This window comes from Micropterus dolomieu, linkage group LG01 (genome assembly GCF_021292245.1).
Source record: "Micropterus dolomieu isolate WLL.071019.BEF.003 ecotype Adirondacks linkage group LG01, ASM2129224v1, whole genome shotgun sequence".
In the NCBI taxonomy this organism is placed as follows: domain Eukaryota; kingdom Metazoa; phylum Chordata; class Actinopteri; order Centrarchiformes; family Centrarchidae; genus Micropterus; species Micropterus dolomieu.
Genome location: NC_060150.1, coordinates 14,874,940 through 14,898,018, shown reverse-complemented (window position 1 = coordinate 14,898,018; position 23,079 = coordinate 14,874,940). Strand labels below are relative to the sequence as shown.

The window sequence follows — 23,079 nt, the reverse complement described above, 5'->3', positions numbered from 1 at the left end:
ATTATTTTAAAACGGCTTGCGTGAACCCGCTTTTAAAGAAACCTGGTTTAGATCCCTCCCTCCCACAAAATTTTAGACCAATTTCAAAACTGCCTTTTATTGCAAAGATTCTAGAAAGAATTGTGTCCAAACAATTGCTCACTGTACTGGAAAATAACAAATTATTTGAAAAGTTTCAGTCTGGTTTCAGGAAGTACCACAGCACTGAGACTGCCCTGCTTAAAGTCACCAATGACCTTTTAATGTCTGCTGATGAAGGTATGTGCTCAGTCCTGGTACTCCTGGACCTTAGCGCTGCTTTTGACACCATTGATCATCATGTTAGACAGACTGAGGCACTGGGTGGGGATCTCTGGTACGGCCCTAGAATGGTTTTCATCCTACCTGTCAAATAGGAAGTTTTGCATGTCTGTAAACAACTATGTCTCTTCGTTCTGTCCAGTTAAATATGGTGTTCCTCAGGGGTCGGTCTTAGGACCCATTTTGTTTTCCTTGTATCTGCTTCCCCTTGGACATATTATCCATAAACATGGTATTTCTTTTCATATTTATGCTGATGACACACAAGTGTACTTGCCCGTCAGATCCACAGACCCTGGAATGCTGAGTTCACTTACCGACTGCCTTTGTGAAGTTAAAAAATGGATGTCAAATAATTTCCTCCGGCTGAACTCAGACAAAACAGAAATCCTGGTCATCGGATCGGCAAAACAAATACTGCCATCTGCTGGTTCCCTAGTAAATTACATTACGCCTGTGGCAAAGAGCCTTGGTGTCTGGTTTGATAGTAATTTAAATTTCAAGCAGCACACCACAAAGCTTGTTCAATCATGTTTTTATCAACTTAGAAATAGAGCAAAAATTCGATCTATGTTAACTTTTAAGGACACCAAGACCATTTTACACGCCTTCATCTCATCACGCCTGGATTATTGCAACAGCCTTTTCATTTGTTTAACCCAAAAATCTACTAATCAACTCCAGACTGTCCAGAACTCAGCTGCCAGGCTTTTAACCAGAAAAAAGAAATATGACCACATCACCCCTATTTTAGCTTCATTACACTGGCTCCCAGTGTGTTTTAGAATTGACTTTAAAATTTTATTGATCACTTTTAAAGCTCTTCATGGCCTCTCGCCTTGTTATATTTCTGATCTTTTAGTCCCATACGCACCAGCACGTACCTTGAGATCCTCGGGCAGAGGTCTGTTGTCTGTTCCAGATTCTCGACTGAAAACTAAAGGGGACAGAGCGTTTGCTGTCAGGGCCCCAAGGAAATCAGGTCGGCTGAGTCAGTGAACTCTTTTAAGTCCCTTCTTAAAACATACTTTTATAGGAGAGCCTTTCCTGATCTTATTTGACTTTATTTTATATTTATCTTAAACGTGTATTTTGGTCTTTTCAATGTTTTCTTGCTTGTATTGTTGTCTGTTGGGTATTGTATTGTTGTCTTTGCACTTGTTGAAGCACTTTGTAACTTGTTTTTGAAAAGTGCTCTACAAATAAAGATTATTATTATTATTATTATTATTATTGTTATTATTATTGGATTTGGATGATTTGGAAGATCAGCTTAAGTTGGTATAAGTGGGTCTGTTAGGTTAGTGGTTCAGTGGAAACCTTTTAGGCAACTTCCCCATCAACAGGCACTGAGGCAATGAGACACCAAAAAAAAAAATAAAAAAACATCTAAATGTTTCCTGGTAATACAATTCTAATTATGATACTGCAGCAACTTCTGAGGATTCTTCCCCAAAAACCATTGCTTTGTGCATTTTTAGTTTGTTCCTTTCTTTCCTCTATGAGCCATGACATGTCAAATAACAGTGTCTGCTCCCCTGATTTAACCTCAGGATGGGGTTAACCAGCAGCTGGAAAAAGTGTCACCCAGGCAAATGCAAGTCGTTTTTGCCACAGAGCACTAAAAGATCATCTTTTATGAACTGGAACAAGGGCATTCCCTATTCTGTTAAAGGTCATGGGGAGAGAGAGTCAAAGACAGATGGAGCTCAGCTGGTGGACAATGTAAATCATAATTCTCTAAAAAGTCTTGCAATACTGTAGATTACCTACATCTCTTAAAAAATAATAAAATGAATTATTTGTCATGTAAAGGATGTATGCCATGCCGTGAAAGCATTTTCTGCAAAAAGGTTGAACTTTGCCTTGTAACACCTGCATATACCAAGAGGAAGAAGAAGAAGGGTGACCCAGAGTTGGGGTACTTCCTCTGTTGACATCACCAGACAGGGGTGCTGCAGTCCCGGGCAGATAGATGGCGTGGGAATTGTAGTTTATTTGAGACGTCGCTTCGCAGGCAGCTGGGAGGTGGTGGTGGCCTCCCCCTGCTGCTGGGAACAGTCCAAGATCATCCCAGAGTGCCAGCTCACCCCTTTCAGCAGCTTCAGTGGTAGGGCCCCGCCTTTTTCCAGCAGAGCACATGTTGGGTGATGAGAGGGCATGAATCAGTGAGGACATGGAAAGTGAGAGAAGCCCAGAGACTGGAAGCTCACTGAGAGGCTGAGAGGCTACTTAGGGACTCTTAATATATAGAACAGAAATGTGGACTACATGTGGCTTTTTGATCTCAATCTAATTAACTAAAGAAGAGGAGATATTTCATAATTGTTTTCTTTGTTTTGGGAAGAATGAAGTAAAAATTCAGAGGGTTGACCAACACTACAGGTAAGGAGGATGTTTCCACTGAGTTTCTTACCATGAGCTAGACATTAAATGATTTGAAGCATTTAAAAAATAGAAGTCACTTAATATAAAAAAAATATGAAAATCAGATGTCCAGGAACTTGGGTTTCCAAATTTGGTTCTTTTATTGCTGACTAGAAAGAAACTTTCCAACTACTTTTTTAAAAACAGAAATAACAGAAATCTTTTAAAAATATAAATCATACTTTTATATGTTGATATGACGAAAGTCCAATTCCTCACAAATTAAACCCAACTCCAAACAAAATGTAACACTAAACCTTGTCATTACTCTCATAATGTTAATCTCCATGTCATCATTAAAAACAAACCACAGGAACAAACTGTGTTTACAACTTCCTCGCCTGCCCTCTCGTTCTTGTTGCTACTGTGCCTGTGAGTTGTTGTTGACATGCGTTTAGAAATAGCTGCGGTCCGAGTGATCCACCATCTGCCCCCAGGGCTGGCTCAATTTGGAACATCCCACAAATGAGCCAGCCGTGGCCATGTATATGTCGTGTATCGCATTGCAAACGTATACTGGATATGGGATCCCAGTATTGGTGTATTATTTTCTTCTCGTAAGCATAAGTGTTACCACAGAATGAGCTGTAGCATGTGTGATTGTTGGATTTCATAGCAACAAGTATAGTGTTTTAAAGTTTAAAATAGTGCCATGGGCTATAATTGAAGTACACATTGCATCTCAAACTGTGTGAATTCCAGTACTGTACCTGACCTCTGTTATGTATGTATGTGCCACAAATGAGTATATTTGCGTTTTTCAACATTTAAACATTGGACACTGGACTTCAAAATGAGGCTTTGTGGAAGCTTAGAGACTGTTTTGAACCTTGTCATAGGTAAAGCCAGGCCAAAAGAATTTGGTTCAGTTGTTCAGTTGAAATAAAAAACACATCATGAAATTGTGCCTATGTTATACAGACAGCAAGCAGATTGTTACAATTCAATGATTTTCTGAAAATGAATGTGCTTCCAGGCAGTTTCAGGTTGCTTAAAAACCAAAGTAAGAGGCACGTGGCAACTAGGATGAACTGATAATGATGAAAGGAAGTGAACTGGTATATATTGTGTGGTGAGGAGTGGGCGCCGTGAGCTAGGTAACTGCAGAGCAGATGAATGAAGTGAGAACAGGTGTATATTTTGGTGTGGCAGGTATGGGGAGCTAAAGACAGGGACAGAGAGCAATGCAGAGGGCCAGGGTTGCGATAGATAGTGTGACTGAAGAGAGTGACTGAGGCTCAGTCATGCAGTCAGACTCTGCCAGCATGATTCAGCAGCCAGAAGTCAACTTGAGGAAGACAGCTCGTCCTCTCCCAGTCCAACTCTGTGCTTTCAAAATGACGCTGGTCTTCTCTTTGGCTCACATAGGCCAGCTGTTTCAGTGTATTGGACAGGACCCACCCTGGTTCACGTCAGACCATGTGGGCCTGCACTGACAAGGGCAACGTGACAGGGGCTTTAGCGCCGCAAATTTGCTATTAATAGAGATGGAGGAGCTGTGTTGCTGGTGGCTGGGCTACATGCAGAACTTCAGGGCCAAAAAAGACGAGTGCAGAGGGGGGTTACTGTGTTTGTGGTGTGATTGGTCCTGTCTTATACAAATGTAAAACCAAATACAAAAAATACAACAAATACAAATCTCAAGCAGGTTTTATGCTCATCTGAATAATCTACAGTTCAAAAAGACAAACGTGTCCTTTTTTCTATATTTCAATTCTGTGTATGATTGGAACTGCATGAAAACATGGAAGTACTTTTATAACTTTAGTATACATCTCATATATCTTTCAGATGTTGTTCACACCCAAGGTCCACTTGATGGAAGCCTATATGCCCGGGTCCGCAAGAAAGACTCCCTGGAGGGAGCTGTCACCATCAACGGCCTCCCAGTCCATGAAAACCCCTTAACCAATGCCGAGAATCCATTACAACATGCCAACCATCCCCTCCAAACCACTGACCAGACCCTTCCAGTGACAGGCCACGCCTCCCTCCCTGCTGTCGACCATACCCTCTCCGTGAGCAGCGACTCAGGCAACTCTACCGCATCCATAAAGACTGATCGTACTGATGAGCACAGCCAATCCTTGCAGGGTGCCGTTAACCACAGCAACCCAATAGCGACCCACCCGCCACTCAGCCCACAGGAGAAAAGAGAGCTTGACCAGCTTCTGAGCGGCCTTGAGGCACCAACTCATCAACGACAAGCCTACCTGTCCACGTCCACCAGTCCAGGAGGAGGTGTCCGACACCTGGTCCCAGCGCAGGTGCATGTCAACGGGGGCCACACAAGGCTAGTTGGCGCCTCTTCAACAGAGGAGCGTGAGACAGATATTCTCGACGACGAACTGCCTAATAGCCAAGAGGGTAATAGTGTGGACAGCTTGGGCACGCTGTCATCCCTAGAGGGCCAGGCGACTCCAGCTGACCTATACTACCAATCACAAACGCCCATCAGCAGGCAGAACGACGGGCCCTACCTTGAGAGAGGTGTTCTTGGAGAGAAGTTGAGTGAGATGCCTGTGCATGGAGTACGAACTCCCATGGCGATGCAAGAGAGGTCTGTGGACTCTGCATCACCACAGGTGGGATACAACAACTACCAGAACGGAGGTGGGATGTACCGTTCACAGTCTTTTGGGAATCAGCCAGCCAGCAGCCCCGAGACCAACCCTAAACTGATGCCCAGGGCCCCAGAGAGGAGTACCAGTAGCCGGGAAGCTGTTCAAAGAGGTCTCAACACCTGGCACCAGTATAGCCTCCCAGATGATCCATTTGGCCCTCCTCTTCAGTCAACTCATAGCTTGCCCCATTTCCCCACCTCAGCCTCGCAGCGAGACATTGAGCAGTCCATTGAGGCGCTCAACATGCTCATGCTCGACCTGGACCCAATCAACTCCCACATGTCCAAGTCCCACAGTGCGCCTCCTGGGGAGAACAGCCTCAATTCATCCCAAGCACCCTTCTCCCAGACCCTCGCAAGACCCTCATACCAAGCAGACTCTGCCATCCACGGTTACAACAACTCTGTGTCTGTGAACAACTCCTTTCATCAGCCCCTGGGGCCAACTGGGAGAGTCTCAACGTTGCCCAACCAGAGCCCCCTTACGGAGTCCCCGGTGTGTTCTCCCCAGAGGTCCAACGCTGGCTACCAACACCAAAACACCACCCCGACACACACCCCAGAGCCCTACCTCCACACACGCCAAGCTGCCCACCACTACCCCACAGATCCCCCCTCTAATTTCAACCAGCAGGTGCCAGTGAAGCCTGTGAACTCATATCCAGGCATGGGGGTTTCCCACTCCCCGGACTTGCAGGGTTCGTCTCCTTATCCAGGCTACAGTGCCTCTTCCTCTCCTCTCCCTGCACTCACTCCCCAGCCCAAGGATACATCTTCTTCATCCTTGCCCAGAGAACAAGATGCAGAGGAGGAGACGCTAAACTTGGAGGGCCTGGTGGCTCACCGCATCGCTGGTAAGGCTTGGAGTTGAAATTAATGAAAGGAAGGAGTGATTTACTAATAGCTGAGTGAATCAGTCTCCAGTGTTCATTTGAGTGTGTTATTTGAGGCTTTGTCTGTCAAATATTATTCTCTCAGCAAGGGCCTACTGTATCTGAGATGTACAAATGTGATATGTGCTGAATTATGGGAACACTGCTCTTTTGTACATGCAGCCTAAATCCAATATGTAATTTTTACAGATGATATACATTTCTATGTGCATTCAAATGTATAGCAGACATCGGTCAACAAAAGCACGTACATATTAAAGGGATACTGAAACTAATGGGTAAAAATATTATATAATATATATAATATACCAAATATGACCTGCAACTCCAGGTTAATATACGTCATAGGCCCATACTAGTTTTTTGCATGTTTTCTCCCATTTACTACAAATGATCTGTACTTTACTGCAGATAGTTTTCCTAAGCACACTATATTGTTTTAGATTTTTGACTTTTCCTACCTTTCAGGCAGCCATTGGGTTCCACTGATGTTCATTTATTTCTATACAGCATAAAATCAAAATGCAGAGACCTGAAACTTAAGTACTGAAATAGTCTGTAATCATTGTCAATATCAAGAATCTCAAGTTGTACACTATGCTTTAAAAGTATTAAGCTGTAACATGAAGTCATTTTGCTGTAAATAGCCTAAAATGCAGACAAGGCTCACTGGATTGGACACTATTTTCAGAGGTTATTTAGTTAAGTTTCAACTAAAGCTGGAAGCATCTTCAGTCTTAAGCACCATGCGGCATGTGAGCTGTGCAGCTTTCAGCAGTTTCTGTTACAGACTCATCATGGGGTGCCGTACTAGAGTAATGACCTGTAGTCATAAAATTAGCTCTGCAGCTGAAATAAAGCAGAGCTGGTGAGAGTGGAGATGGGATGAGAGTAAGAATAGCCAAAGTTCAGAGGCTCCAGCTTCCATGAATTGTCTGCATTCATATTTACCTTTATGTGAAACCATGTGGAAGCTCCCAGGCGCCTCCCAGTGGAACAAAGATGTACATTCCTCATATTTTTACCATTTTTAAACATATATCATCAACCCTATACTATTAAAATCAAAGATGTCATCTCATTTGCCAAATATCTTTTCATTTTCTCTTTCATTAGCTCCATTTCTGTTCTGATTTTTCTTTTCCTTTTCTGTTCAATCCATCTCCCTGCTGTGTGGACAACCCTTCCCACCATTGCTTCCTCCTCTGCACCTCTCTCACCTTCCTTTTCTACCTTTCTCCTCCACCTCCTGCCCTCCATCCACCACCCTGACCTCCCTCCCCTGGAACAGAGTACAACGCTCGTATTCGGGGCATCAGTGAAAGCATGACACCTCAGCAATCTGACCGCCATCGCTCCTATTCCTTCTCTGGTTTGTCCACTTTCCCTCGCTTTTATTTTCTGACTTTGTTTCATATTTTCCCTCCATTTGTAGAAGCTTTCTCTGCTTCCCAACCAATTATTTTTGTGTCTCTTATGATTCCTTTTTTTCACTGTATTCCTTTCACTTCACTTCTTTACAACCTCGGGCTCTCTTGATGGCAGGTTAAGGTTATAGTCAGGTTTCAAAAGTGGAGAATAAACTTACTCTTCACCTAATTACATGAAAAAGTTCCTAAAGAACCTGTGTTTATTTTCAGTTTTCTTTACTTCCAAGCATGTCATATTGAAAGAACATTCTTCTATCTTTTCCTGTGTTTGTTGCTTTTGATTAATCTTGCAAAATATTCGAATTGGTGGTGCAAAAGCAATATAAAAAGCTTTTTTTTTTTTTTTTTTTAAATATACCCGGTGAGTAGATAATTTCACACAGTGAATATTTTGGGGTGTTTCAGGGGTTCGCTCAAGAGGAATGACCCCAGAAGTGACGCAGGAAACGGGTAGGCGTCGGACGACCAGTGAGGGACAGTACCAGAGCAGCCATGATAATATGCCGACAGTGGATTCACCAGACTTCGCACACAATCTGGCCCTCAACCCAGGAGGAAGACCCAGAGAGGTCAGTATCCTTAACATGCAACCCCTTACACTCTGCACTGTCGGCTAGCAATCTATTCTATTCTATAAATTCTCATTAAAGCTTAAGACACAGCAGCGGATGAGTATGTTTAAAATGGTAAATTTAACTTCAAGTTTCAAACATATCTATACAATCATACCTAAAACCTATGAGGCTGTGTGGATGCTGTAACATGATCTTGTGGATTGTGTCTTTGTCTCTTTGGATTGTTCTCATGTTGTTTTTCTGGTATCTGTGTAAATCTGACCCCCCTTTCATCTCTTGCAGGGTCCTATGCACAGCTATCGGGAGGCATTTGAGGACTATGAGGCGGACGGGTTTGCCAACAGTCCCACCTTTGGAGGCGGTGGTGAGAATTCCCCCCAGACCCCCGGCTTCCCCGTGTCGCCACAGACTCCTTACTTCAACATGTGTAGGTTCAGCCTGCCTGCAGACTGGGGGCACTCTCCAATCCTCTAACGCTGACTATTGAACTGAATTACTCTCTTTTGTTTTTTTTTATGAAGATTGGCAAGAAAAGCCCAGATAATATTATATAATGAATATTATATCATTTCAAAACATTATTTTATTGATTTGATTTGTTTTAAATTTAATCATAGTTTAGCTGACTTGACAATAAATAGCAGCACAGGGCAGGTGTATGCAAATCGTGTTTCTGTATTTGTATATTGTTATGTTTTGCCTAAAAAAGCAAATTTATAAAGGATATATGTAAGGATGAAGATTTTGCATTAACTTGATTCCAAATGCTCAGGAGCAATATATATGTGTGGAGGCTGTTAACACATTTCCATGATGCAGCGTATTTGGTTTTGAGTGGTCTGAATGCAGCACACACTGTAAGCTAAAGAGTGATACAATTACATTTTCTTTTAATTCGTCCCTCTCTCTCCTATTCTATTTGTCATCTTCTTTATCCTCTCATTTTTATTAAATGTGTATACATGATCAAATATATAGAAATGTGGGCTATGGAATGTTGTCATGCACTTGCAATGGGTGTACAACATAAGAATTATAATAGCAATTATAATGTAGCATTTTTCATTGTTTTTTCTTTTGTTTGTCGCTGCAGTTCATTTTTGATGGCTTATTTGCAACCAGCCAAGCTTCAGCATAAGATACATAACTCCTTGTTTCAGCAATATTTAGAAGATGCAAAGATTTAGCATTTCTGAACAGTGTTGCAGGTCTGTTGGAAGTTTCGTCCTTTACATCTTTTCTTTATGTTTGACATTTTGAAGTGATAGGAGACGCCACACACACACACCCCCACACATCAAATATATTACTCATTCGACCAAACCCCTTGAGACATCTCTGTTAGATTTCCAAACACCCACTCAGTAGCAGCTCTTGCCGCCCAGTTCAGCAGGTTTGTTTGACACATTGTGTTGACTGTGAAGATACTCTGGTAAACCAGCCCTGCCCCCTCTCCTGCAGTCAGTCCTGAACACACAGCTGTTGCAGTAAGAATCTGCTCTGTGGCACAAACCTTTATATTTACCCCCAGTCACGCTTCTCCATTGCCACCTTAGGTGAGGACTCCGTGAGTCCTGAATCCATGTCATGCTATTGATCTGGATTTTGAAAGAGGTGGATTAGTGCAACTGAAGAGTTCATTTTCAAAATGCTGGATGTCTGTTACCTGAAATTAAATCAATTAGATAATCTGTTAATATTAAGGATGTAGTCTATTTAAAGTGTTTTATTGTGTAGATAATTAGCTGTCACTTTGTCTGTCACACACACACTGTGACTTTGGTGTTTAGATCGATCAATGGCATCAATGGCGAGAGTATAAAACCCACACTCTATCAGAAAAGATGGCATCTCATTTTGGAAATAACTCTTTTGCGTGTCTCTTCTGCCACACATGCAACATTACCATGACCCCATCTTCAGCGTTTACCCCATGTTGTTGACTCATGCAGCCTCAATCTAACCCGGACCCAGTTGTTGTTTGGGTAGCAGCATGCAATAAATCCTCCAACATTTTCATGATAACATACTTGTGTTGTGGTGGATGCTTATTGGCTCGTTTTCATCTGCAGTACAGCGTCATAATTTGTTTTGTGTCAATTTCCAATTTACTCTAGCAAATTCATTTTACACAGTTTATAAAGTACCACAAATAATACTATGAATTTATAGTTGATACTGATCCTGAAATTTACACATCAAATAACTCTGCTTCTTATGAGAGTATGAAATGCTTTGAATATTTTCTTCTTTATCAAGCACCATTTTTCCATTTTGTGGTGATTTATTAAACTAAAATTCACCATCTAATGCATTTTCATGCATATTGATGCTGAAGTGAACAATTGTGTCATCTCATGACTTATATTGGTTGTTTTACATCCTTGCATGGCTTGTACATACAGTTATCATCTCGTTGCCATCATTGCTGTGTATGATTTGTTGCAACATCCCTTTACATCCCTCTTCCTCTCTTTGTCTTTTTCCCTGTAGCTCGCTCTCCTCCAGGTTTGGCTAAGACTCCTCTGTCAGCGCTGGGACTTAAGGCGCATCAACACAGTGGATCAGGTGAGTTTGTGCTCATCAATTAGAACATATTCATGTTTCGTACATTCCCCCTTGGGTGATCCATATATTCATGACATTTTAAGGGTGCGATGTAGACATATACTCTCATATACGTAGATGTCACACCTCACCCGAATTTCAACTTTGATTCAACTTCTTCTTGCTTGCTCTTGGTATAAACTTAACAACCAATAATTTCTCACATGACGACCCAAACGTTTCCAAAGATACACAATTGAATAAGGCAATATTAAGGCAAAATGTGTATAAAGTGATGTACAATACATGTAGTACATTTCAATTCGATGGGATAATGCAGCCATGGTCTTGCATTTTAATATTTAATTCAGTGTAAACATCATACTGCTTCAATAAAGAGTTGGAATAAGCTCATACTGAATATTTGATACTGTCAGACACAGTGGAATTACATTATTTTAACAACCTTAAAGCTACTTAAGAGGATTAAAAGGTAGAAATATGAATATACAGAAGCTCTCTACCAGTGCAGTATCTCTGCATTATGTCATACTGAAGCTCTGTAGCTGAATGAGCAGAAACTGGACCCAACAATATGATTGTTGGTGTCTGCTGCCCTCTGGTGATTACAACTGTTATCACTCCTGGAAACGCTTCCACCAAATGCTAATAGCTAACACACACCCTCCAGTTCTTGCTTTGCACTCAAGTTTGTCGTCCTTGTCTCCTCCTCTTCTTCCACACATCCCTTCTTCCTCTTCTTCTCTTGCTTCTCTATCTTTTCTCGCTGTCAGACTCTGATTCTAATGATGGAGAGCAAGGTAAGGGCATTTCTGGGGCAACACACTGTAAGCATCTCTGCACCGGTGTCCTGACCTCGGCACATTTTTCTGGGGAGTTTTTGTAACATTGTTTTGTGTTTCACTGTAACCAAATGATTTTCCTTTTCAGTTCTGCATCCTAGCTTTCCAGAGAATGTTTGTTGTATTAAGAATGACTTTGGAATAATTTCCTGTTTCTTTTTTTTTTTTTTTTGGGCCCAATGCCTGATAACTGCATCCCATTTAGTTCTGGACAAAATAAAACATTGTGTGACTGTGACCCACTAATCTTAGACTGTGTGTGTGTGTGTGTGTGTGTGTGTGTGTTTGATGCTTTGTGATCCTCAGATAATCGCAGTTTTGGGGACTCCAGAGCACAACTTTTCAACGCTCCTCTCTCCTCCAGCAGTCCCATCCAGAGTGCTGATGGGTGAGTAGTTATGCCTGAGACCAGTTACTAATGTGTATTGCTTTGGTGTGTTGTTTAATTTTGCAATCAACTTTAAAAATCGTGTTTAAAGAAAAGAAGGGGTACATGATTGAAACCTGGCAGTCTTCTGTCCCAGAAGTATGTTTTAGGATTTGACCCTTGATGACGAGGTCTGACTGGGGTATAAGCGGAGTAAACAAGTTTGTTGTTGCACTTTATCATTTATTGGTTTTTATGATGTTTCATGCTAAACTGATTTTGTTGGATGACTGTTCACAAGTTTAATAAACGCATTTTGTGACTGGATTTTCTTGGCGAGCCTAAATTCTATATTAGAAATCTATCATAAATATTTAATACTAAGGATAGATGGTGTTGTATGCTGTATATATAGATTGTGAAATCCATTGAGGGAAATTTGCAATTCTTAATACATCTTCAAATCAGTATTGAAAAGTCAATGTTAAGTCAATGTTCCTAGTATTTTGCATATTTAGTATCAAGAACAGAATACAGATAGATAATAATAATAATAATAATGTCTATTTCTGCTTTTCATATTCGTAGGAGGACGATTGGTTCTTCAGATGGGGCCCCACACAGCCCCTCCCACTCCTACCCTCACAGACCCGCCTCTCCCGAGGGCTCCCAGGTCAACATCATGGGCGTCCACACTGTCCCTGGCAGCCCCAACACCCTCCACCGCACAGTGGCCACCAATACGCCACCGAGCCCCGCCCTCCAAAGACGCCTGGGTCAGGCGAGCCCTTTGCTGGCCAGACACCCACCTCCAGCTGGTGGCAACATCCCTTCTAGCCCTCTGATAGGCCGAAACCCTAAAACTGCAGTGGCTGGTGTGCCTCCCAGCCCTCTGATGGGGCGCCGTACAGTAGCGAGCGGCCACAGCACGCCAGATGAATTGGGGGCTGCGTCTCGTCAGGGGAGCGTCCAACCGCCCTCCACGCCTGCTTTCCCCGTCTCCCCACAGCTGCCGGAGAAGAGGCACATGTCCAGCGGAGACGCAGAGCGGATGGACAACAAGAACCTGACGCTCACACCGGTCAGCGGTGGCAGCACGCCAAACCTGTCTGGCACGCACACGCTGCCAGACATCTCAAAGTCCATATATGGTGAGGCGCTGAAAGATGAGATGATATTTAAGCTCACAGAAGGTTTGTGTCCTCTGCAGTAATCCTTTTCTTTGTCTCTTTGGTCCAAACAGATGGTTATCCGGACATTAAGATGAATGTCAAGTTTGTCCAGGACACCTCCAAGTTCTGGTACAAGCCAGACATCTCCAGAGAGCAAGGTGAGAGTTAGGTATTACAAACAAGCCTATGCTGTGAATTATTTGATCACAAAGTGAAAGAATAAAATAACAATGACAGCCTTTCTCGACTGTGTATTCTCCTTTAATCTTCTTTGCCCTTTTGTTTGTCCTCTCGTCCATTTTATTTGCTCAACGACTCTCATGACCCTCATTCTGTTTTCCTCTGTTCATTTCCCTTTCTGTCTCAACCTTTCCAATCTTCTCTTCTTCCTCTTGCTTCTCCGTCTCCTTATTGGCCTCCCTGGTCTCCTCCTCTGTCCTTCTTTTAGCCATCAATCTGTTGAAGGACAGGGAGCCCGGGGCGTTCATCATAAGGGACAGCCATTCCTTCCGTGGAGCCTACGGCCTGGCCATGAAAGTGGCCTGCCCTCCACCAACCGTCCAACAGAACAAAAAAGGTAAAGAAACCAATTTTGGCAGGCTTAAAGTTTGATTCTAAAACAGAATCAGATTTTTGAATTAAGAACTGATCTTTGTTCTAGAGAAAAATTCTATTCTAATTCTAATTGATATCCAGATTAAGACTTGATGTATTTCATTTCTCTAATTATTTTTCCCCAGTTGGTGACATGACTAATGAGCTGGTGAGACACTTCCTGATTGAGACAAGCGCAAAAGGCGTGCGTCTGAAGGGTTGTCCCAATGAACCCTACTTTGGTGAGTTTATAGCTCTGTGTGTCACACCACCCTTTATTTGATATCGGTGTGATCCAATGTAACAGAGAGAATTATTTGTGTTTGTAGGTTGTCTTTCTGCTCTGGTGTACCAACACTCGATGACTCCACTGGCTCTGCCCTGTAAGCTGATGATCCCCACCAAAGGTCAGCCTCAGATGTTTCCGACGTTTTGTTGAAAATTAAGCATATCATATTTTAATGTAAACAGTTACTTTACAAACCAGGCGGCCATAGCTAAGCTGTTCAGTAGTATTTACATACAATTGAATTAAAAGCATTTTTCTGTGAATAATATGGCCAAAATCATTTTGTGAAAAGGAAGGAAGGAAGCTGTTAAACTTGTGCAGTAGTAGTATGAATGTTGATAACACAAGAACTTTTCAGAATTTATTAAATTTATTAAAACAACAGCAACAGTTAATCTTTTTTGCGTTTGAAGCAAAACCCTTGCAGCTTTTATAAATGAATGTTAATGGCGTTAATTTTACATTTAAAAAAATTGTATGTTGTAATCTGTGCTGCAAAATTGTTTTCTAAAATAGTTGTTCTTTTCTATTCTTCTCTGTTCCATTCTGTCCCTCGCAGACCCAAACGAAGAGGCGTTGGAACTTGCCACACCTACTGATCCTGTTGCTGAACTTCTGAAGCAGGGGGCAGGTACGCAAGCGGGACTTCAAATTCATCTTCACTGCAATTTCAGAGATGGATTTCACAGGTCTTCACAATTTAGAGTCAAACTTTGCAAATTCAGCTTCCATCATCAAATCAGAAAGCATCCACGAGTATTCTCTTGGTGGACTAATATGGACTCTCTCCCATCAAAATGAGGAAAAGGGCAAGTTTATGAGAAAAAGTAGAATCAAATACTATATGAAGTACCATGTATTAAGTTGACTTTCCCAATAAAGAAGAACAATAAGCTATCCATGAAGAACAGAATAATTGCAATTCTAAACACATTTTTATGGTTTCTACTAGTTAATTTGTCACATTGTCACCCTTACCTTACAGTTCAGAAAGTTCCTGAGGATGCCCATGGTAAATACTGGTGCTCTGCTCAGTCATGCACTTTGAATGTGAATGTTGTGATGCCTGCCCTTACAGAAACAAGGCTTTCAAGGAATTAGTTATTCCTCCATTTTTATTTGCATTTGAGAGCAAAAAGATCAAACGCATGCAGAATATATTGAGAGTCGACTCCTAAATGTGAAAGTTACCAACTGTGCAGTGCATGAGAAACTTAACAACACAGCATTCTTCACTGTAAGCTCTTCTGAAGCTCCTCACTGCAACTTCCATCACCCTACATTGAACTGCATGCACATTGTTTTCTTCCTGTGTCTGCTTTTATTTAACAGTGACTCTGTTTTGTTTACTTCTAGCGTGCAATGTTCTCTACATCAACTCTGTGGACATGGAGTCTCTCACGGGGCCTCAGGCCATTGCCAAGGCGATCAGTCAGACACTGGCGAACAACCCTCTGCCTGATGCGACCACCGTCCACTTCAAAGTGTCGACGCAAGGCATCACGCTCACTGACAGTCAGAGGAAGTGAGTGAAAAACCAGCACTCCTGACTTTCCCTTGAGATGGCAGATGCGTTATATCTCACAATTTTCTCCCATATTTTATCTGATTTTAATCTCTTTTACAAAAGAAGAGAAACAAAAATGTGTCCTGGACACAGACTGCAAAAAACAGTTAATCTATTGTTGACATTTGCACACAAAACCTATGTTTACCCTCACATAACCTACTGGGGGCGTTCAGTGTGACTGTCTATTGTTAAACCGACTTTGTTTAAGACTACACGTTTTTTTACATTTTACTTTGTGGTCCCTCCAGGACACCTCCAAGTAGGCCTTTTTGTAATTATTGCAGCCTAAAATGCCTGCTTTTGCAGTAGCTTTTCTGAAAAATAAAAATTAAAGTTGTGCTGTTTTTGGGTGTGTTTTGCATTGAAATTGTGGGAATAAGTGAAAACTACTAAGGTAGATGGGATATTTTTAATGCTAGAATTTAAGTTAAATTATTAAACAGTCTCTTGGATTTTGCGGGCCTAACCCTAACGTGGCATTCAGACCAAATGCAAATTTTATCAATTTATTTATCAATTATTTATCAATTTATTAATTATTAATTAATAAACACAACTTGTGATGTATGAACACAAAGTAAACATTTTGCTGTGATTTAATAGCAATAAACGGATCGAGCTGATGCCGAAATAACTACAGTATGATGCAGATTTGTTAAACATATGAATTCATGCTTCATCAGGTCTGTCAGCAAGTCAGCACGACAACAACTTCTAAAATGTTTGTTTTCTGAATGGAGCTTGGATCGATCGGGCCTTTGCTATGCTAACTTGTTCACAGTAAAGTACAACGATAGGTGGAAAACAGTAACAGCGTCCGGATAATCTCAACGCTAATATGCTATCGCGACTCAGTCATGCAATTTTCTCGCTGAAGTTGAAAATTTTCAACTCACGCGAAGGGCTTCGCGTCTTTGGCTGCACCCGACAAGTCAAAAAATCTCCTTTCCTAACCACCTTTCCTTGACCTCGATGGAAAACGTCATGAGGTCAAGGAAAGATGTGAAGGAGAATTCATAAGCAGCGGGTCTAAGAGAATCCGACTGCTCTTTTCTAGGCAACGTAATTATGCGATGGCGGATTTTACTGACGTGACCTGGCTTGATCAAACTACAATGTTCAGAAGATGGACTACAAAAAGCGCATATTTGACACTGCGCCCAGTGTTGTTATAATGCAGGCCATCTAAAGGTGGACAACACGGTGGAATATATTACTTAATAACCAGGATAGCAAAAAGGCAGATAAGGTAGCCTACCAGTCACTAAATAATGGACAGGGTTGTCACATTGAGAATGCTTGCTCACACTCACCCTCCTGCCCACCCATAGGCATATTTATCAACATGAATCCCAATTGTATGTAAATACAGTGTTTTCCCACAGAATGACAGCGTAACTGCGGCGAGAGAGAGAGCAACGGGCGAGAGGAGATGCTAAAAGAATATATGCGCTGTGCAGAGCTCTGTCATCAAATATGATTTTACCCATTTTAAATGGTAACAAAATCTATCGAAAATCACCGTTGATAATGTGGCGGGCCGCCACAAATAAATCAGTGTGTGGGAAACGCCTACTGTAGAGGTTATCCAGCTTGATCTTTGCCTTTATTAAGGCCAGGGTGTCAGCATCTGTGACTGAAGTAAAATTAATTTGTTGAAGGCTGGCAATAACTACATAACCTGAGGCTACACGCTGCCACATTGTCCTCACTTTGATCACGTAGCACACAGCTGCCATGGGTCTCAGTTATTGTTGACAGTTTAAGATATAGGCCTATGCATATTAGTAAGTTATGGCATAAGAGAGAAAAGGCTTAATAGCCAGTTGTAACTTACATGGTGATCAACCTCCTTTATCCGTCATGGTTGGTGATTTATTTTTTTTTATTGTAGAAAACACTTTATGGCTTATTTCAACAACCTGAAACATAAAACTGTTTGAAACAGTATTAGAAACAGTATTAGATTACAAAAAAGCCAAAAGAAAACAAACCAATAGAAAGAAGGAAATTGTGAGTCATATTAAAGTATCATAATGTGCGTCTGTATTGCAAGGATCTTGCTAAATGTGGTTGATGGATTTTATCGTTTGAGTTTGAGAACGTGAGTCGCTTTAAATGTTGCCACCGCAAGGAATTGTGGGACGGCATTCTCTCCTTTCCTTTCGGAAAGGATGGTCAGGTGTACTCTATGCTAAAGGAGATATGAAAGGAAGCATTAAGGCACCTTTCCTTACCTTTTAGAGAATTCGAACAGCTCTTATCATTCAGTTAGGAACCTTCCTAAGAATAAAAGACTTTTCGAACGCAGCCATTGCAGTGACTTTGTATTTAAATGCACCGCCCCCAACGCTCACTTCTTTTTGGTCTAAAAGCACCATAACCCCTCATAATTAAACCAGTTTACCATGGTTCTTTCAGCACTTGGAATTGACCAGGATGCAACAGCCGCAGAAAGTGGCGGCGTTTTTGACACCCTTCGTGTATGTTTTGCAGTGGCAAAGTGTGTGTCAATAAACGATTTCTTCTATGTTCAACCATAATACTGCAGATCTGGATACTGTTTTCACAGCCCTTTGCTTTTATATTTGTAGGCAAACATGACACACTGGTATCACACGTGCCTGCTGTGTCTTGCAAACAGGGAGCGACTTTGCTGACGTATGACAACGTGCAGGAAACAGCAGTGATTGGGCAAATTTGCATAAAAAGTTTCGGTGATTGGTCAAAATTGCAAGTCGTGCTGAATTCATGGGCATTTGTTGAATCTCTGTTAATAGTGAACGCATCATCACGAAATCCTGGAGGGACTGACTTTGGCAACGCCAAGTGGCAATCCTGAAGAATAAGACAATGTGGCCAAGTAGTTTATCAAATACAAGGAACTCGACTTTGTATTATGGTGCATAACAATAAACAATGAAAAAAAAAGACAAAAGTCAAGGATCATAAATAGAACATAGAAAAATGTATAACAAATATAAAAAATATGTCTAATATATCTGTTTCTAAAATGAAAAGAGTTGTACAGTGTTTGAAAGGAAGAGGATGGAATGTGCCAAATTTTTACCAAGGAATTTGTAAATATTCACAGAATAAAGTATAAAGAATATGTGCAATATGCAGAAAAACATGTACACTCATATAACGCATCGGACTGCACGAGTTTGCACTGAGATGGTATGCCATAAGAGAGAATATGCTTCAACCACGTAAAGAGTCTACACATGGTGGCTTTACATAAATACACAAACCTTGCTGAACACACTCATTATCCATGATAACTTCTTAATTTCTTTTGCTGCAGACTTTTCTTCAGGCGACACTACCCCATCAACACGGTAACCTACTGTGACATTGATCCCCAGGACAGAAAGTGAGAAACTTCAAGATCCCTTTTCTTGTCCCAATATCAATAACAGAGAACTATTTTTTTATGTTTGATTTAAATAAAATGATTGTGTCTTCCTCCCATAGATGGGGCAAAGAAGGAGGAGGTTCAGTGAAGTAAGTTTAAATACTTTATAGTCGGAATTACAGAAATATTATTTTATGTATCTTGGAGACTAATTCATAATCCAGATCTACAAACACATCTTGGTTTCTCTTCCAGGTTATTGAGTTGCTAGAATATCATTAAACTACTGAATATGGACGCATAATAACTGCAGGGCATTTTTCTCAATCCCACCAGGCTTTTTGGATTCGTTGCAAGGAAACAAGGAAGCACAACAGACAATGTCAGCCACCTGTTTGCTGAGCTGGACCCAGATCAGCCCGCCTCCGCCATCGTCAGCTTCGTCTCCAAAATGATGAAGCGGTGAAACCCCAAACGTCCAGATGGCAGTGGCCAATTTTGAAATCTTCCTTCGTCATTGGTGTCTTTTTCGCCAGGACTCAATGATGTCCTTCTTATTTCTGTTTCCTGTTGGTTTGTTTGTCTTTCCCTTATCTCTCCTTTTTTCTCTCTGCCTTGCTGGTTTGTCTTGACTTCGGTCTTTTTTGAAAGAGTCTCTATTTGAGGGATTTAGTGTGGATCCAGAGTGGCGCTAGTGGATGTGTGGTGTGGAGCTGTGAACGTGACAAACATGGAGGCCAATGAGGGGAGAAAAATTACTCACAGGGTAACCTGTGCTAGATGAAAATGCTAGCTAAAGACTAAAGGAGCAATGCTAAGTTATGTCGGGGAACATGTAAGGACTCGTATGTTTCAGGGTTTTCTGTTGTCGTTTTTGTTGATTGATTTACCAAAGGTAGTTGCAACACAAGTGCAAGAATGATGTAGCTATTAAGCCATTATTATTTCCTCTTTTCAAAAGATGAAGTGTTGAACAAACAAAAAAAGAAAAGAAATACGGTTTCTTCTTGAACTTGTCTTCAGGAAAAAAGTTGGCCTCGATGGCTTTTAGCAAAACAGTCTCTGAAGACCTTATGCATGTTAGCTTGATCTTTAAGCTTGGTTCTTCTACCTTCCACAAAAGTCATTGTGAAATCCTAGAGTGGTCATTTCCAGGTCTGTTGTGTGTTTGAAAGGGCTCTGCAGTGAAACAACGACTGATCTAAACTGCGCATAGCAGACCAGACTCAAAAAAAAAACGCCACGCTAAGGTCACCGCACTTTGTGTCAGTGCAGCCACACTTTGCTTCACCTCGGCCTCCGGTCCAAGCCTGATCTCTCTCTCTCTCAAAACTCGCTTATTGGATTACTTTCACCTGAAATCAGCAAGCTCCTGATAACATGGCAGACAGAGAGAGGAAGACTGTTTGTCCACACGATGGCGCCATTCATTCAGGCTTGGACTCTGCCCTAGACTTGCCATCACCAACTGCTTGCAGTAGTGGATCTGTTGATAGACGCTGCCACTGAAACACACTGGAAATCACCAGGGACTGACCCCATGACCTGGACCTATGCACTGTTCTTTATGCATGTTGTTGTCCCAAAATGCACCCTCCCTCATAGCTACATTCACCATCACTGAAAACATTCTATGCTTTGTGCTGAAAATGACTTAAAAACCTTTAGACAAGTACACTGAGGTTTTATGTCTTGTCAAAGACTGCATGAAATAGACAACATTTTTGTATTCTTCTCAGAGTCCTGAAAAGAAGTAGACAACCCATTGTTGAAGTAGTCACATGATGGTGAGATGCTATATTTTACTTATGTTTTCTTTATTTTTTTGTCCATTTGAGCCAGGGTTACCTTTCACTGTATCAAGGACAGTCCGGTCTCTTTTCCGTTCCACAGTGTCGTCAAAATTTACATTTAGGCACCTTTTAGGGCAAAGGGGAAAAAAACACAAGGAGTTTCCACACTGTGCTCAAATGCCTGCTCGTTGAACACACGCTCAACCATTCACAATAAGCTAAGGAAAATTGATATTGATATAAATGTACATAGATATACTACTTTGAAAGGTGACATAGCGAAAAAGTATTTATTTTTGTTGCTTTGGTCCCTCATGATTACTCATATATACATATATTGTACAGTCTAGATAAAGAAGATTACCTAATGGGTTGAGACAAAAAATATATTCTTATTTTGGCTAATGATTTCAAAGTCTGACGATTTTGAAATGTGTTTGAATATATGGTGTACATTACTTTGTACATGTATATGTTTGTTTTTCGGCTTGTCATGTTTTTCCATTTTTGCGTTCTCTCAGAACGAGGTAGGGCATGAATGAGAATTAGAAGCCAAGAGTCTGAATTGCATGGACAGAAGCATTTGAGTGCGTTTCAACAGCAGAAACACGCTCATCAAAGCAAATGCGTTGTAGCTGTTAGATCTTAAGGCAAGGACATGCCGATTTTAGTAAAGGGAAGCACGAAAAATTTCAGCAGCCAACCTCAAATGCAATATGAAAAGAGCTGTATGCACCCATGACAGTTACAATTATAATTTTGCCAAAGATTTAAACACTTTACACATCTATGCTGACTAGCTGCATGTTGCTTTTTACATTCAACTGCTACTCCGTTTCCATTTTTGTGTTCCACACACCTTGTTCAGTGTTAACAGCAAATTTAAGAAAGCTCAACCAGCGAGGACACAGATATTTGAGTTACTGGTCATATAAGTATCGCAGGGGCCCCTTGCATTTATACAGAGAGATGTTCAGCTGCAGATGACGAAAGTATGGACTTTTTAAAAATGTGTTTTTACTGGTGTCTCAGCACTCAAGAAATGTGTCCAGGCCTGCTAGACCCCGATTGGAAGTGTGTAAACAAAGCACTTATATTCACAATACCAAAAGAGGAGTGACATAATTTCCATATGGGTGTCAGTGCTGGAGGTAAATAAAGCTAGACGTGTCTCACCGCGATGCTAAAGCTCTACAGCAGCAGCTTTGTCAGACTGCCAAAGGTGTCTTCTCTGGCCCTCTTGAAAGTCAGTGATTTATTTATTCTTATTTATTCTTTTATTTTTTTCCTGACATGTTTTTAAAGATCTCGTTTCATCGTCGCATTATCACATTACCGCAATTTTAACGGTCGGTGTTAACGAATGGAGGAATGTATGGTGGCGCTTTATTGAAAGCAAAGAGGTACAGTGCACTTAAAGCAACTATAAGCAAGCCATATGCCATTTTTAGTCAATTGGAGAAAGCAAAATAAATAAATAAATGTTCTCCCAAATTTTGAAAAATGTGCATTGTACCTGTAGACTTTGAGTCAAGAGTTACCTTGTTGTTTCAGTGAAAAAGAAGTGATTTCTGTGACCCCCTATGTACAGATGGGACTTGATGTATGAATGTGCAACTATGGATGTACAGCAGGGTCTCAGATTTTGTTTGCGCTTATCATTTACATTATATTGTCATGGCTTACCTGTTCCTAAGGAGAAAAAAAAAACATTAAAGCAATACAAATCAGTTACATTAATGCTATGTGGGTGTTCCTTTGTTTTTGTGACTGGATAAATGGGTTTAGAGCAATCTTGATTTACTATTCTACTGTCAAAAGCTTATGTTCAGAAAGTATATAACTGATTTTGATCATTTCTCACATCTTCCTTTTTTGTTTTCCATTGATTTGGGCATCAAATATCAACCTGTCATCATTCAGCTTCCCTGTCAGGTGTGCAACTTCCTGCTGAAATCACCTCGTTCGGTTTAAACTAATTTTAGTAGTTTTAAACCTGGGCCCTATTTTTACATATTTAGTTTTTTAGTTGAAATGACTAGTAGGTACTAAAAAAATAGTGTCATTTTGACAACAAAATGTGAAAATAGGGCCCAGGTTTAAAATAAATTATCCTTTAACATGTAACGCCTGGGAAGGGTGAAGTTCATTTAAAGAGTTTCTGGCTCTCAAAATGCTTTGTGTGCCCCTCCTCGTGTTCGCTGAAAGTACGTCACATGATTAAAATATGGCATCGGATTACAGCAAGGTTTTGTTCACACTCAAATAAGAAAAAAAC

The 23,079-nt window shown here is 41.1% G+C and overlaps 1 protein-coding gene across 1 annotated transcript; it reads left to right on the top strand.

Moving 5' to 3' along the window:
* Positions 1-4,214: 4,214 nt before the first annotated feature.
* Positions 4,215-22,541, top strand: tns1a (tensin 1a). Its single transcript, XM_046058710.1, has 17 exons — positions 4,215-4,296; positions 4,519-6,204; positions 8,079-8,242; positions 8,531-8,675; positions 10,742-10,816; positions 11,965-12,046; positions 12,614-13,176; positions 13,269-13,355; positions 13,646-13,774; positions 13,938-14,033; positions 14,121-14,198; positions 14,640-14,711; positions 15,066-15,092; positions 15,437-15,605; positions 18,958-19,026; positions 19,128-19,157; positions 19,345-22,541. Exons 1-17 carry the CDS (start codon positions 4,215-4,217, stop codon positions 19,472-19,474), a joined length of 3,684 nt encoding a protein of 1,227 aa, XP_045914666.1. The 3' UTR covers positions 19,475-22,541.
* The last annotated feature ends 538 nt before the right edge of the window (positions 22,542-23,079 follow it).